This window comes from Scyliorhinus torazame, chromosome 7 (assembly GCF_047496885.1).
Source record: "Scyliorhinus torazame isolate Kashiwa2021f chromosome 7, sScyTor2.1, whole genome shotgun sequence".
NCBI lineage: Eukaryota > Metazoa > Chordata > Chondrichthyes > Carcharhiniformes > Scyliorhinidae > Scyliorhinus > Scyliorhinus torazame.
Genome location: NC_092713.1, coordinates 193,713,031 through 193,727,418, shown reverse-complemented (window position 1 = coordinate 193,727,418; position 14,388 = coordinate 193,713,031). Strand labels below are relative to the sequence as shown.

The window sequence follows — 14,388 nt, the reverse complement described above, 5'->3', positions numbered from 1 at the left end:
GACCAGGGGCTGGTTTAGCACAGGGCTAAATCGCTGGCTTTGAAAGCAGACCAAGGCAGGCCAGCAGCACGGTACAATTCCTGTACCAGCCTCCCCGAACAGGCGCCGGAATGTGGCGACTAGGGGCTTTTCACAGTAACTTCATTTGAAGCCTACTCGTGACAATAAGCGATTTCATTGAATTTCATAAACCCCTACTGGGATTATTCAAAGAGGATAAGGCGATTCCCCCATTGGTGTCCGCCCTCATTCAGCATTGGGCTCTCCTTTTGGCGGAATTCGAGTATCAGGGGCAAAAATCCCTCTCGTGGACGCCCTCAGCCGTCTCCGGCTATCCACCAGTATGCCAACACCGACGGCATCGGACAAAGTAGTTACGATCTTACATTTTATGGGCTCTTTAGCTGTGATGGCAGCCCAAGTAAAGGCATGGACACCGACAGACTCACTGCTGGCCAGGATCCGCCACATATGGCTGTACGGGGCTCAGCACCGTGCCCTCCCAGAGGACCTAAGGGCTTTTATCACATAAGTGGCAGAACTCAGCGTGGTGGACGGCAACCTGCTGCGGGATTCCCCAGTGGTCATCCCTGAACGCGGCCAAGGAGCAATTTTACAAAGCCTCCATAGCGGACACCCGGGGGTCTCTAAAATGAAAATATTGGCCCCAAGCTGTGTGCGGTGGCCCGGCTTAGCGTAAATATCGAGAAGTTGGCAAAGCAGTGTACAGGGTACCAGGACCACCAAAAGCTCCCCCCGGCAGCTCGACTTCACCCGTGGGAATGACCGGGTCAGCCATGGTCCCTCCTCCATGTAGATTTTGTGGGGAGTTTTCAGGGGGCGATGTACCTAATTATAGTAGATGCAAATTCCAAATGGATGGATGTCCACCGGATTACGGCGACGACTACATCGTGCCACCACCAAGCGGCTCAAGCAAATGTTTAGGATTCACGGACTCCCAGAGGTATCAGACAAAGGAACCACTTTTACAAGTTCGGAGTTCGCAGATTTTCTGAAACAAATGGGGTCGGTCATGCCCGTACAGCGCCTTATCACCCATCCTCAAATGGGTTGGCGGAATGTGCCGTGCAAACATTCAAACCCGCCTCATCCATTTCCTGTTCTACTATAGATCCACGCCGCACGCTACCACCGGGATGACGCCTGCATAATTTTTGATGGGACATCGCTTGCACGCATGATTGAGCCTCGTTACACTGTACATCAGGGATAGGATCCGCGACCACCAGGAGCAGGTTGGAACGAAGCGAGCCAGTCCCATGAGGGGACTCATTGCAGGCAACGGCGTTTACAGCTGGAATTTTGCAGACGGGACGTTGGGGATTCCGGGAACAATAATAAAATGGTCCACCAGGGCCGCCAAGACCAGTGGTGCCCCACTCTTCCGGAACAGCTGTCGGTGATGCTCAGTGAGACGACTGAGCTTTGTGATTCCGAAATGCAGGAGATCGACCCACCCAACCAGGAGTCGGAAGTGGAGTTTTTTCCCATGGAAGTCAACACCAGTCCAGGAGTGACCGCAGAGCAAGAGGCGGAGGAGGAACCACCTGGACGTTCGACCAGAAAGCGACCCTCCCTGGTCTGTTATACTCCTCTAGGCCGGGAACGGTGGAAGTTGGATAAACAACCCCAGGCAAAGAGAGCAAAGGATTCCCCCTGCCCGACGAAATGGCGGTGCATCGGGGTGGGGGGGGGGGGGGGGTGGTATAACTCTACAGGAAGCCCAGGGATCTGCTACCTCAGAGTTCCTGTGGCCTCACCTGAGTGCGATTTACCCAAATGAGGGAATAGGGCTACCCCCCTTTCCTAGGACTGCTGGGACATAAATACCCCGGCCCATTTGTGGGCCGGGCCCGGGACACCATTCGGGAGTATGAGGTGTAAATAGTAAGGAGAGTAAATCAACATTTTTCTACAGTCATCGCTCCTGAGTGGTCACTTGCCTGAGACTTTACAATGGATAATCTAAGCCGGTACAGGAATTGGACCCACGTTCTTGGTGTCCCTCCGCATCACAAACCAGCTGTCCAACCACTTGGGCTAACTGAACTCTATTCTTTAAAATACAGAACAGTGAAGAGAAGATAATTTTTTTTATTCATTCATGGAATGTGGGCATCGCTGGCTGGGTCAGCATTTATTGCCCATCACTGAGGGCATTTAAGTGTCAACCACACTGCTGTGGATCTAAAGTCACATGTAGGCCAGATCAGGTAAAGATGGCAGATTTCCTTCCCTCAAGGACATTAGTGAACCAGATGGGTTTTTACAACAATTGATAATGGTTTCATGGTGGTTATTAAACTTTTAATTCCAGATTGTTTTTTATTGAATTCAAATTCCACCATCTGCCATGGTGGGATTCGAACCCAGGTCCCCAGAGTATTACCCTGGGTTTCTGGATTACTAGTCCAGTGTCAATTCCACAACGCCATTGCCCCCCGTGTTACACCAAATATCCTTGTTACCATCACGTAGATAGGACTGGTTTTGCATGTGGCAATTTCCTTTCTCAGCTGTGAATTCTATTGAATGCATAGAATCCCTATCGTGCAGAAGAAGGCCATTCAGCCCATCGAGTCTGCAACAACCCTCTGAGAGAGTACCCTTCCTAGCCCCACGCCCCGACCCTATTCCCATAATCCAGTAACTCCATCTAACCTTTTGGACACGAAGGGACAATTTAGCGTGGCCAATCCATCTAACCTGCACATCTGTGGACTGTGGTAAGAAACTGGAGCACCTGGAGGGAACCCACGCAGACACAGGGAGAACGTCCAAACTCCACACGGTCACCCAAAGTCGGACTCAAACCTGTGTCCCTGGCGCTGTAGGCAGCAGTGCTAACCACTGTGCACCGTGCCACCTTTCAAAAGAAATAAAGGTTTGGAATTTCTCCCCAAAAAGAGAGAGAATGGGTAAAAAATCAGGAACAAGCCAGCCCAGGTCAGCATGAAAGCTGACATTCTGAATGGGAAGAAATCTCACAACACCAGGTTAAAGTCCAACAGGTTTGTTTCAAATCACTAGCTTTCGGAGCACTGTTCCTTCCTCAGGTGAATCACCTGAGGAAGGAACAGTGCTCCAAAAGTTAGTGATTTGAAACAAACCTGTTGGACTTTAACCTGGTGTTGTAAGACTTCTTACTGTGCTCACCCCAGTCCAACGCTGGCATCTCCACATCATTCTGAATGGGAGTACTTGTATTCTCTGCCATGAGGATGATTGCATAGCTCATAAAGTACGCAAATGAAATTCGGGATTATAATTGCTTGGAGTTTAGAAAATCTAATTAATAGGAAGGAGACAGGTCGGTGACATGCCGAAATTCCCCTAATTCCCCAGATCTGACTCTCAACATGCGGTACACACCACAAAGAAAGAGCTGGAAACTGGTCACCTCACTCACTGTCAATGTGATAGAGCTCTCACAGCTGAGTCACGTGTTTAAGTCCCACTTCCGAGACTAGCCGGCACTCCACTGCAATACCAAAATTAGATGATAAACCCAGCCTAGCCTCAAAGGGGGATGGAGATCTAATGAGTCAATTTTGAAGAGCAGAGTAGTTCTCTCTGATGACTTGGTCAATATTTCTCTCTCAACCAACATCTCAAAAACAGATTATCATGTCCTTATCCCATTCCAGTTCGTGGGATCTTGCTATGCTTCCCACATTAGAATGATGATTACTCTTCAAAAGTACTTCATTGACCGGAAAGCACTTTGGGACCTGCTGAGGTCATACAGGGCACAATATAAATGCAAGCCTGTATTTCCTATTGGTTCAGTTGGGAAGGGTACATGGTGGGAAAGGTGGCTCATTATTAAAGAGGGCTAAAACATGCCGTCATGAGGCTCAACTAGGTAGATGTAGTAAACACATGCTGATGAAATGAACATCATATTTTAGTGACTTCTATTCATTTCCATTGAGTTTAAATCTACCAAGGGTTAGGTAAAATGACTGTCATTCGACTGTATGGCAATGCAGGCACAGAGATCTTATGGGACTAGTTCTTCATCTCACCCATCCCTATTAACCTTTAGTCCAAATGGGATGCCTTAAGAGCCCATTAGGGACTGGGGTGTAGCTAATGCAAATGTCATGCAATTAATTTTTTAATAACTTTTCACATGTACAAATCTATATTTAGGAAGAGGTCGCACTCCAGATAGCATTAGCCTAGATTTCTGTCGTCACATTTAATAGTATTTTCCTTTTTGCTTCAATTCTAAAATATCCCCAGGTTTAATTCTTGTACTACGCTGAGGTAACTCAAATCTCCCTGCACCAATACAATTGGTGTCAGTTCCCGTCGGACAAAATAGACAAAGGATCTGTCAGGCAAGCTTTCTGGTCACAATCCTGTGATCCCATAGCTCAAGACGTGAGTGATGTATGAGGGCCAGATCAGTCAGAGTTGTGTTCTCTTTACAATTGCAAATCTGATGGCACTCACTACCTCAGCTCACACATTCTGATCTGCCACTTAGCTGAGCTACAAGGGAACTGTCTCTGGGCCAAGGGTTGGAAGTCAGCATTACTGGATTCATGGGGTGGGTTGGGGGGGTGGGGGGATTAACTATATAAGCCTTCCATCGATTATGATTGCCTCATATTCATGCCATCATTAATGCCACGTATTTCCACCACTGCAATATTGCCCCACTCTGTCCTACCTCAGCATATCGGTTGCTGAAAACCTAATTTATGCCTTCATTACCGCTCGACTCGATAGTCTTATTGTCAGAGGCAGACTTACAATGAAACACGCAACACAGGGCCCTGGTCAATGGTACCCCATACTGAGAGGTGGCTGTGTGTGTCCCCAAAAGTGTAAGTTCGCCTCTGTCTTTTGCACTCTTGGCTGGTCTCCCGCATAATAATCTTTATTATTGTCACAAGGAGGTTTACATTAACACTGCAATGAAGTTACTGTGAAAATCCCCTAGTCGCCACACCCCGGCGCCTGTTCGGGGACACTGAGGGAGAATTCAGAATGTCCTAACAGCACGTCTTTTGGGACTTGTGGAAGGAAACTGGACCACCCGGACGAAACCCACGCAGACACGGGGAGAACGTGCAGACTCCGCACAGACAGCGACCCAAGCCGGAATCGAACCCGGGACCCTGGTGCTGTGAAGCCACAGTGCTAACCATTCCGCTCAGTTCTACCCTTGGAATAAACTTGAGCTCACTCAAAACTCTGCTGCTTGTGTCTTGACTTGCAACGAGTTCCACTTCCCAATTACCACTAAACTTGCTGATCTACATTGGCTCCCAGACCAGCAACATCTTGACTTTCAAATTTGCGTCCTTGCTTTCAAATCCCTCCACAGCCTCACCCCTCTCTATCTCTACAATCTCCTCCAGCTCCACAAACCCCCCAGGATATCTGTGCTCCTCTAATTCTGGTCTCTTGTGCATCTCCAATTATAATCCCCAATTATAATTGTTCCACAACAGGTGGTCGGGCCTTCAGTAGCCAAGGCCCTAAGGTCTGGAATTTCTTCCCTGAGCCTCTCCGTCACACTTTCCTCCTTTGAGGCACTCCTTAACAACCATCTCTTTGAGCAAGTTTTTGGTTATCTGCCATAATATCCCCTTCCATCGCTCATTGTCATGCCTGGTTTTATAATGTTCTGTGGCACACCTTCGAACATAGGCCGGGATTCTCCCTTCTGGCGACTAAGTTCCCACGCGAATTCTCCGCACTTTCGGGGGGTAGGTGGATGCTGGAGGGGTTGGTGCTGCTCCAGCCGGCGCGTGTTCGTGCATGCGCCAAAGGGCCGGCGTGATCTCGCGCAAGCGCGGAACTGCCGGTGTGGTTCCGCGCATGCGCAGATCGGCTGGCGTATTTTGTCACATTCGCTTCTCTGCGTCGAACCCCGGGCAGTAGGGTGGAGCCCTACAGGGGCCCTGCGGAAGGAAGAAGTGCCCCTATGGAACAGGCCCGCCCACAAATTTGTGGGCCCCAATCGCGGGCCAGGCCACCATGGCCCCCCCCCCCATCCCCCAAGGTCAGATCCCCTCGTGCCCTCCCGAGAACCGTCCCCGTCGACTTACCTGCCAGGTCCCGCCGGTATGTGAGTTGAGTGATTCTTGCTGGTGGGACTGGCCAAAAACGGACGGCCGCTCGGCCCATCGGGGCACGGAGAATTGCCACGGGGGCCACTGCCAACGGCCCCCGACCGGCGTGACGTGAATCCCACCCCCGCCCGAAAAATGGCGGCGGAGAATACGACAGCCAGCGTCGGGGCGGCAGGGCAGGATTCGCGCCGCTGCCCCCCCCCCCCCCCCGGGATTGTCCGACCCGACAGGGGGTCGGAGAATACCGCCCATCATTATTCAAAAGGTACTCTATGAATGAAAGCTATTTTTGTTGTTGTGAACCCTGTCAAACACTTTCAGAATCTTTTTTTTTTAAATTTAGAATACCCAATTCATTTTTTCCAATTAAGGGCAATTTAGCGTGGCCAATCCACCTAGCCTGCACATCTTTGGGTTGTGGGAGTGAAACCCACGCAAACACGGGGAGAATGTGCAAACTCCACACGGATAGTGACCTGGAGCCGTGATCGAACTTGAGACATCGGCACCATGAGGCAACAGGGCTAACCCACTGCGCCACCGTGCTGCCCACTTTCAGAATCTTAACGATCGCCATCAAGTCACAGATCAGACTTCTCTTTGCTAGAGAAAAGAGGCACAGAATTATGTAATCTTTCCTAATAGATGTAGCTCCTGCCCTGGAACCATCTTTGCTGTTGCTGACAACTCATTTAAACCTTCAGTAAACTCTACTGGTAATGCTTCTACGCTACAATACACAGATTAAATTTGTGTGTGTGTGTGTTGTAGGGTGGATACATAAACTGGCACTAGCTCACATCTTTATCAACCTAAAAGTTGGACTGTTTGACTCCAAGGTATGGACAGATACCCAGCCTAGAAGAAAACGATATAAAAAGGCGGCCTGGTTTGAAACAGCATACACATGAACAGAAATCAGCTTTTAGAAAGATATTAGTGAAGGAACATTGCAGGAGCATTTTCTAGTTATCAAAACTGTGCATAATTGCTCGGCAGATCTGCTGTTCTGATCGGAATGCTGGCCCTTGCAGAGTCTGGAGGGTGAAGATTTATGAATGCATCCATTTAACAAATCTCTGATCAGCTCCATTAGATGATTACTTGAATACATTACCAGTTGGATGCTGGTGTTGAGGTCATTTCAGTATAAAAGGCAAGAGGAGGATTTGGTGGGGGAGGATGGAGAAAGCGTGGTGGTGAACTTCAGACATTATCATCAACATACCCATTCAGTCTGGCATCTCGTAACTAGCTCAGGCATCATGGCAGTAATTGTGGGGTACCATGTGGCAACAATGCATCTTCAATGAGCATGAAGTGCATGACTGTCAAATACCGGGGCCAATTTTCAGCCCGCTACTTGTGCGTGGGATCGGCGATGTGGACTGAAAATCCTGTGATAATCGGGACTCCTCATTCTCACCGGAGAGATCGTGTTTCTAGACTTTCCCCGTCGCTCGCTGACGACGTCACAAGGTTTTCGCCCGCAAAGGGCTTGAACCTCTTTTCAATAGTTTTCTATTAATTTAAATGTTATTAGCAGGGCGCCCCCCCCCCCCCTCCCCCCCCACATGATCTCCCTCACTAAATATTCATACCTTGCCAAAGTGACGTCATGTCAGCGAGATTTACAACAGGTTTGGCCAAACGAGAAGCAGTTGAAGGGATCCTCCGGGGGCGCAGAGATAGGTATACCCTCCAGGGAAGGGGCAAGAGGTAATGTCCCCGGCACAGATTGGCACTGTCAGGTTGGCCAAGTGCCAATCTGGCAGTACCACCCTAGCATCACCAAAGTAATGCCAACCTGTGCCGGTGAAGTGCTGGGGCGGGCCCTAGTGGGAGCCTCATGGGGGGGGGTGCATTGATGTGTGGTGGGGGGCAGTGGTGGGAGAGCAGACACTGAGGCGGGTGGTATGCTGTCAAGGATTGTCGTGGGGGGGGATGTGGGGAGGAGTGCCAGCGGCGGGATGGGGCAGTGAGTGGAAGTTGCTGCTGATTGGCAGGGTGGGTAGGGAGGGGGGAATACCAGCGATGAGTGTCATTGGCAGGGAGAAGGCCCTGATACCTCTGTAATGGGAGCTGGGGGCGATTATGCTGCAGTTCTGGTCGAGGAGTCCTTTAAACATGGCACCCCGATCTCAGTGGAGCCGGTTGCTGGCTCTATCAGGCCGCTCCCCACCAGAGTGACACCGTATACCATGCCCACACATTTTTTTCTAGTTGGCTCAATATTTGCAGAGACTGGAAAGTTACACGCCAGTTTTCAGTCTGGGTCTGACACCTCTGATAAAATTCCACCAATTGAATGGGCAATCAATGGCCCAACTGTAGACTTTGACCCAACAAGGTGGCAGGTTCCAAATCTATTCCATGCAGAGATAATCTGATGGTAATGCAGTGTCCCCTCTTGCTTTGGTATAAGTGATCAGTCAGTGTAGAATTGAGTCAACAGGCTTGCAAAGTTAGGCCACATAAGTAAAATATTTTACAATGGAACAAAAAATACATGAAACGTAATTTTTATGGTTGCCATTTTTAATTAATAAAATGCCACGATGGTTAATGTTAAATTTGTCCAGTTTCAAGCGGTTATTTTCCTTAATCTTTGCACTGATGTTTTGACTGTACTCTTGATCTGTTTTTACCTTTTTTTTTAAACTACTTTTCTCCCCTCATCTTCTCCAGCCTGACTCTACAGAGGTATCTCACCCAAGTCATGAGTCTTCATCTCTATACCCAGAGGGTGCTGCTAGGTTGTTTGGATAGCAGCCCTTGTCCAGCCAAAAATGAAAAACAATCTTGGGCTAGATTCTCCGATTCTGAGGCTAAGTGTAGAGGATCCGTGGCATTTTATATGGAAAAATATCGGTGGCGCCACCTCACCGATGCTGCGACAGGTGAGGGGCTAGCAGCCACACGGCAAGCAAAACGCTCGACCGCCATGAAGTAAGTGGCCGGAGAATTGCCGGGTCCGTGGCCATGCATGCGCCACGGACCCGCAGCGGTCGCACCATACAACATGTCGCTGGCCATGCGCGGACCGGACCTGCCAGATAGTGCCCCCATGGACACCAACTCCCCACCCACTGGCCACCCTCCACCAGTCCTCCCAGCCCTCGCCGAAGCCCCGCTGGCCAGCAGCACGGCTCCCGCCCGACTGTGACGGCGCTGGACATAGTCTGCAGCCGCCACGCCGGGTTCCTGCACGGCTGGGACCACACATCACCTTTGCCATCGTTCGCTCGGCCCATCGGGGGCGAAGCATCGGGGGAGGGCCTTCAGTTGACGTCCTGAGGCCTTCCCAACGGCGTGTGACGCAAACTGTGATGATGCTGTTTTGGAGGGGGCGGAGCATGCAAAACCTGCGTAAAACAGGCGCTGCCCAGATTCTGTCAGAAAAAGGGATTCTCCGCCTGATCGCCAATTACGAAATCGACGTTGGGAAACGGAGAATGTAACCCCCTTTTTGTGGCACAGAGCAAAGAGACCTTTATTCTGCACCAGGTTGACCCAGACCTGAGAACTCTTCTGCTGGACCCTGGGCATTTTATATTAAAACCAGGTTTTCCAGTCCACAATACCATCATCGCATTTTAACGCAGACACATTCATGTAGCAAGAAATGGGTTGATGAACGGCAAGTGACATTTATGCCACAATTACCAGTTAATGACTATCATTAACAAGAGATAGTCGTGTCCCAGTGACATTGAATAACATTACCATTGCCCAACTCGCCATCATCATCAACATCAACATCTGGAGGGGTATCACCACAGACCAAAATCTCAGTTGTTCTAATTATAAATACTGGAGATAACTAGAGCATGTTGGGTGGGTATTCGGCAGCGAGTGACTTATTTTCTGACTCTCTAATGCCTTTGCGCCACCTGCAAGGCACAAGTCAGAAGTAACGTAGAATTGGCCCAGCTGCCACAACAGCACTCAAGAAGCTCAGCCTTAAACATCCATTCCCTCCACTACCAGTGCACAGTGGTGGCAGTGTGTGCTGCCTATAGTATGGATTGCAGCAACCTTTTCGGACAGCCACTGCCAACCTCTACCACCTAGAAGGGCAAGAGAACACCACCATCTCCATCTTCCCCATCCAAAATTGAACATTCCTTTCCTGCCCTGTCAAAATCCTGGAACATCCTACCCAACAACACTATGGGAGCACCTTGACCCCATCAGCTGCAACAGTTCATGAGGGCAGCTCACCACCCTCTCAAGGGCAATAAATGCTGATGTTCCCAGCAATGCCCACATCTTGAAAATGATTTTTTTTAAATTCTAGCATGACTGTACAGGATCTCAGCACTCCTACCTTAGTACCAAGCTCCGCCCCCACACCCCTATCTTAGTACTGCCCTGCCTCCACAACCCTACCTTAGTACCATGCCCCACCTCCACACACCCCCACCTTAGTAGCATGCTCCGACCATCCCCACACCCCTAGCTTAATCCATGACCCGCCTCCACACCCCTACCTTAGTACCGCCCCGCCCCACACCCCTACCTTAATATCATGCTCTGACCCCCCACACCCCTATCTTAGTACCATGCCCCACCTCCACATCCCTACCTGAGTACCATTCCCCGCCTCCACACCCCAACCTTAGTACAATGCTTCGACCCCCCCACCCCCCTACCTTAGTACCATGCCCCGCCTCCACACCCCTACCTTTGTACCATGCCCCCCACACCCCTACCTTAGCATCCTGCGCACCCCTCCCCCACCGTCCCCCAAACGCACTCCAGCACATAAACCAATGGTTTTATCTCTTTGCGTCTTATTGATTTATTCAAAACGCACATTGTTAGTACTAATATCCATACTCAATTTCAAGAGGTTGGTTTCGCAGTATGTTGAACTCTGAGTGCCCTTTCAGATTGCCAGTACTGTAACTCTATATATAATACACGTATTAAAATGCACAAATATGCACAACTACCCAAGAAAGAAAGCACATTTATATGGCCTCGGGACATCCACTAAATTTACACACACAATCCCATATCCACATGAAATATTTTTGCAAACACATCTACACACTGTATGTATATATATATGTACATATATATGTGTGTGTATGTATACATGCCGTGTATATAAACACACACATTGGCACATACAGACAAATGCATACCTCATACACACACACTAGACACACATGCATTCACACACCAGGCAGATGTCTGTGATATTATCGAGTGGGAATATTACTCTGCAGCAATGTCACACGAATCGTTTTCACAAAATGTTAACTGCCCAAGTTCTGCGCTCTGATCATGAGCGGAGTTGGATCTTGGAAGGTGGGGAAATCCTTGCCATTTCCTCATAATCTTTTGTATAATACAGGTCACAAAATATTATCTCCTCGCATCCTGAAATACAAGCTAGATTTGTCTTATTATGGGACAGAGCCCTTCCTTCTTTCCAGTCTGGTGCTCTCAGCGCCTGTGACTAACGAGTTCAGTGCTCTGTTCTTCTCCCAAAGGAGAATTACACAATTGGTATTAATCAGGAGGCGAGGGAAACAAATAAGTCTAAAGCATTGTTGTCCTCCCTCCCTCCTCTCAGATTTAAAGCAACTTTCTCTCTTTCTTTCTCTCTCTCTCTCCCTCTCTCTCTCACACACACACACATGCCTGCGCTAACGGTCAGATTCTCCACATTGATGCCATATACAGTCACTGAACGGACACGCCTCACCTCCGCCCGCTGCATCCACACAGCCAGCCAGCACCAGGCAGCACAGCACTTGAGCGAGATGGACTGGGGGTCTCTGGGTCGGTCCCAATCTCTGAGCCATCAGCCCTTCCAAATGCCACTGTCCGCAAGTGACTCTCTCCTTCAGCAGCAACCCCTCCCCTCCCCCCTCACTAAAATCCAAATTCCCGTAACCGTTTCGATTGGATTTCTTCAGCCAGCCCGTCCTGGGCATCACTGGGAGGGGGGACGAGCTCCCTGGATCCTCCCTCCCCCCCTCAAGTGTGAAGCTCTGACCATTAAGTTAAAAGCACCGTCTGGGGCTAAATGAACACAATACATCTCGATCCGGACGCCTGGATGATCATTCTTCCGTTTTGCAGCCTTGCAAACTTGTGATTGGGCTTTTTCTTTCTGTGTGTGGTCTCAGTTCTGTTTCAATGTATTACATTGTAGGACCACCCCCCTCCTTTTGGTTTGTGTGGAGATATTCCGCTCGATCCCAATTTTCATGCACGTGGCTGGAAGAGTTTGAGCTTCATTTCTTTGTTTCAATTTGCGTAAGTTCAGCCGCAACTTCATTTTGGCCTGTGTGTCATTTTTTTTCCTCGCATGTGATCTGCGGTACGCTTTCAAATAAAAACAATTTGCCTTTGCTCTTCTCCGTAAGTTTACTCCCCCGCTGCGTGTGCTGTCAAGGTCTACTCCAGAAACTCTCAGCACATAACCTGGCTTCCCTGGGGGAAGGCGGGCTGCAATGCAGAGGTCACATTGCCAAGAGATGTCCTTTGAAGGCGAGGTGTTCATGCAGTTGCCATCTCTCCAGGATTGTCCTGGGAGTTGCGAGGAATTAAAGCAATTTTTAACGTGCTTGGGATCAAAGATAACTGGCATTTGTTGCGCTTATTTTAGATTTAAAAACATGATTGAGCTTTGATGACACAGATAATAGGGACACAGGAACAGGAGTAGGCCATTCAGCCCTTCAAGCCTGCTCCTCCATTCAATGCAATCATGGCTGATTGGATACTTCAATGCCTTTTACATCTACTACCCCGTAACCCTTTATGTTATTATTAATCAGAAATCTATCATCGAATACAATCATAGAATCACTGCAGTGCAGAAGGAGGCCATTCGGCCCATCAAGGTTGCAACCACCCTCCAAAAGAGCACCATATCCAGGCCCATGCTCCCACCCTATCCCGTAACCCCACCCAATGTTTTTGGACACTAAGGGGCAATTTAACATGACCAATCCACCTAACCTGCACATCTTTGGACTGTAGGAGGAAACCCACGGGGAGAAAGTTCAAACTCCACACAGACAGTCACCCAAAGCCAGGATTGAACCCAGGTCCCTGGTACTGTGAGGCAGCAGTGCTAGCCACTGTGCCACCTTATCTACCTTCAACATACACAATGGATTATCCAATTTTGAGGCTATGTCCGGAGGAAGTTTCTAGTTTTACGATAAAAAGTCGGCGGCGCCCCCGCAGCAATGCTCCGCCCAGTGGGGGGCTCGCAGCCGCGCCACACAAACCCCCCGAAGCTCCTGACAGAAACGGCCAGAGAATTGCCGGGTCCGTGGCCGAGCATGCCGGTAAACAAAGTGTTCACGCGGCATCTCCTCACCACACATTGTCAACGCCCCTGGGAATCGCTGGAGGAATATCTACGCGACCTGAGGGTACTCGCTCGAAATTGCAACTACAAGGACGTCACGACCTCGCAGCACATGGAACTCGCCATCCGGGGCACCTATGTAAGACAGCGCCTGCTCGAAAAGGGCGCCCTCCACCTAGAAGAGACAGTAAAACTATCCACCTCGTTTGAGGTAGCTTTCCAGAGCCTCAATGCTTTCCCCTCCAACCACGTGATTCCCTTGTGGGTGCCGGAGGCGCGACTATGACCCGACCCGAGGGTGTCCCAGGCCTGTGCCATGCGACTGCCTGCCCAACCCGGGGGGCCGCCCTGCTATTTCTGCGGTCAGAACCAGCAGCTCAGTCAGTGTTGCCCAGCTCAGAACGCGACATGCAGCAACTGCGGCAAGAAAGGACATTATGCCAAAGTGTGCTTGGCCCGACCCAAAGCTCCTAAATCGCAGGCCCGACTCACAGGCCCATAGACCCCGCAGCGCAGCTGCTTACCTGCCGGTACCGCCCCTTCTGACGCATCATCTGACTTGTGCTATCCGTGGGGGCCGCCATCTTTAACTCTACCCGACACATGCGACTCATGGGGTCCGCCATCTTTGGCCGCCATCCTCAATACCGCCCAACACGTGTGACCAATGGGTCTTCCAAAGAACGATGGACCGAATGGTTGACCAGTACGGGCTGCGGGCTACGTTCCCATACTTGGATAACATCACCATCTGCGGCCATGATCAGCAGGACCACAACGCTAATCTTCAGAAGTTCCTCCAAACCGCCCAAGCCCTCAATCTCACCTACAACAAGGAGAAATGCGTTTTCCGCACAACCCGACTAGCCATCCTCGCCTATGACGTGGAAAACGGAGTCCTGGGGCCCGACCGCGACCGTATGCGCCTCC

General features: G+C 50.0%; 1 protein-coding gene across 3 annotated transcripts in view; it reads right to left on the bottom strand.

Moving 5' to 3' along the window:
* adam19b (ADAM metallopeptidase domain 19b) overlaps positions 1-12,559 on the bottom strand; it is a 271,511-nt gene extending 258,952 nt beyond the window's left edge. For all 3 annotated transcript variants that reach the window (XM_072511913.1, XM_072511914.1, XM_072511915.1), the window contains exon 1: positions 11,836-12,559. In XM_072511913.1, coding sequence (XP_072368014.1) covers positions 11,836-12,067 — 232 coding nt within the window. In that variant the 5' untranslated portion in view covers positions 12,068-12,559. The remainder of the gene's footprint in view (positions 1-11,835) is intronic.
* Positions 12,560-14,388: the final 1,829 nt, after the last annotated feature.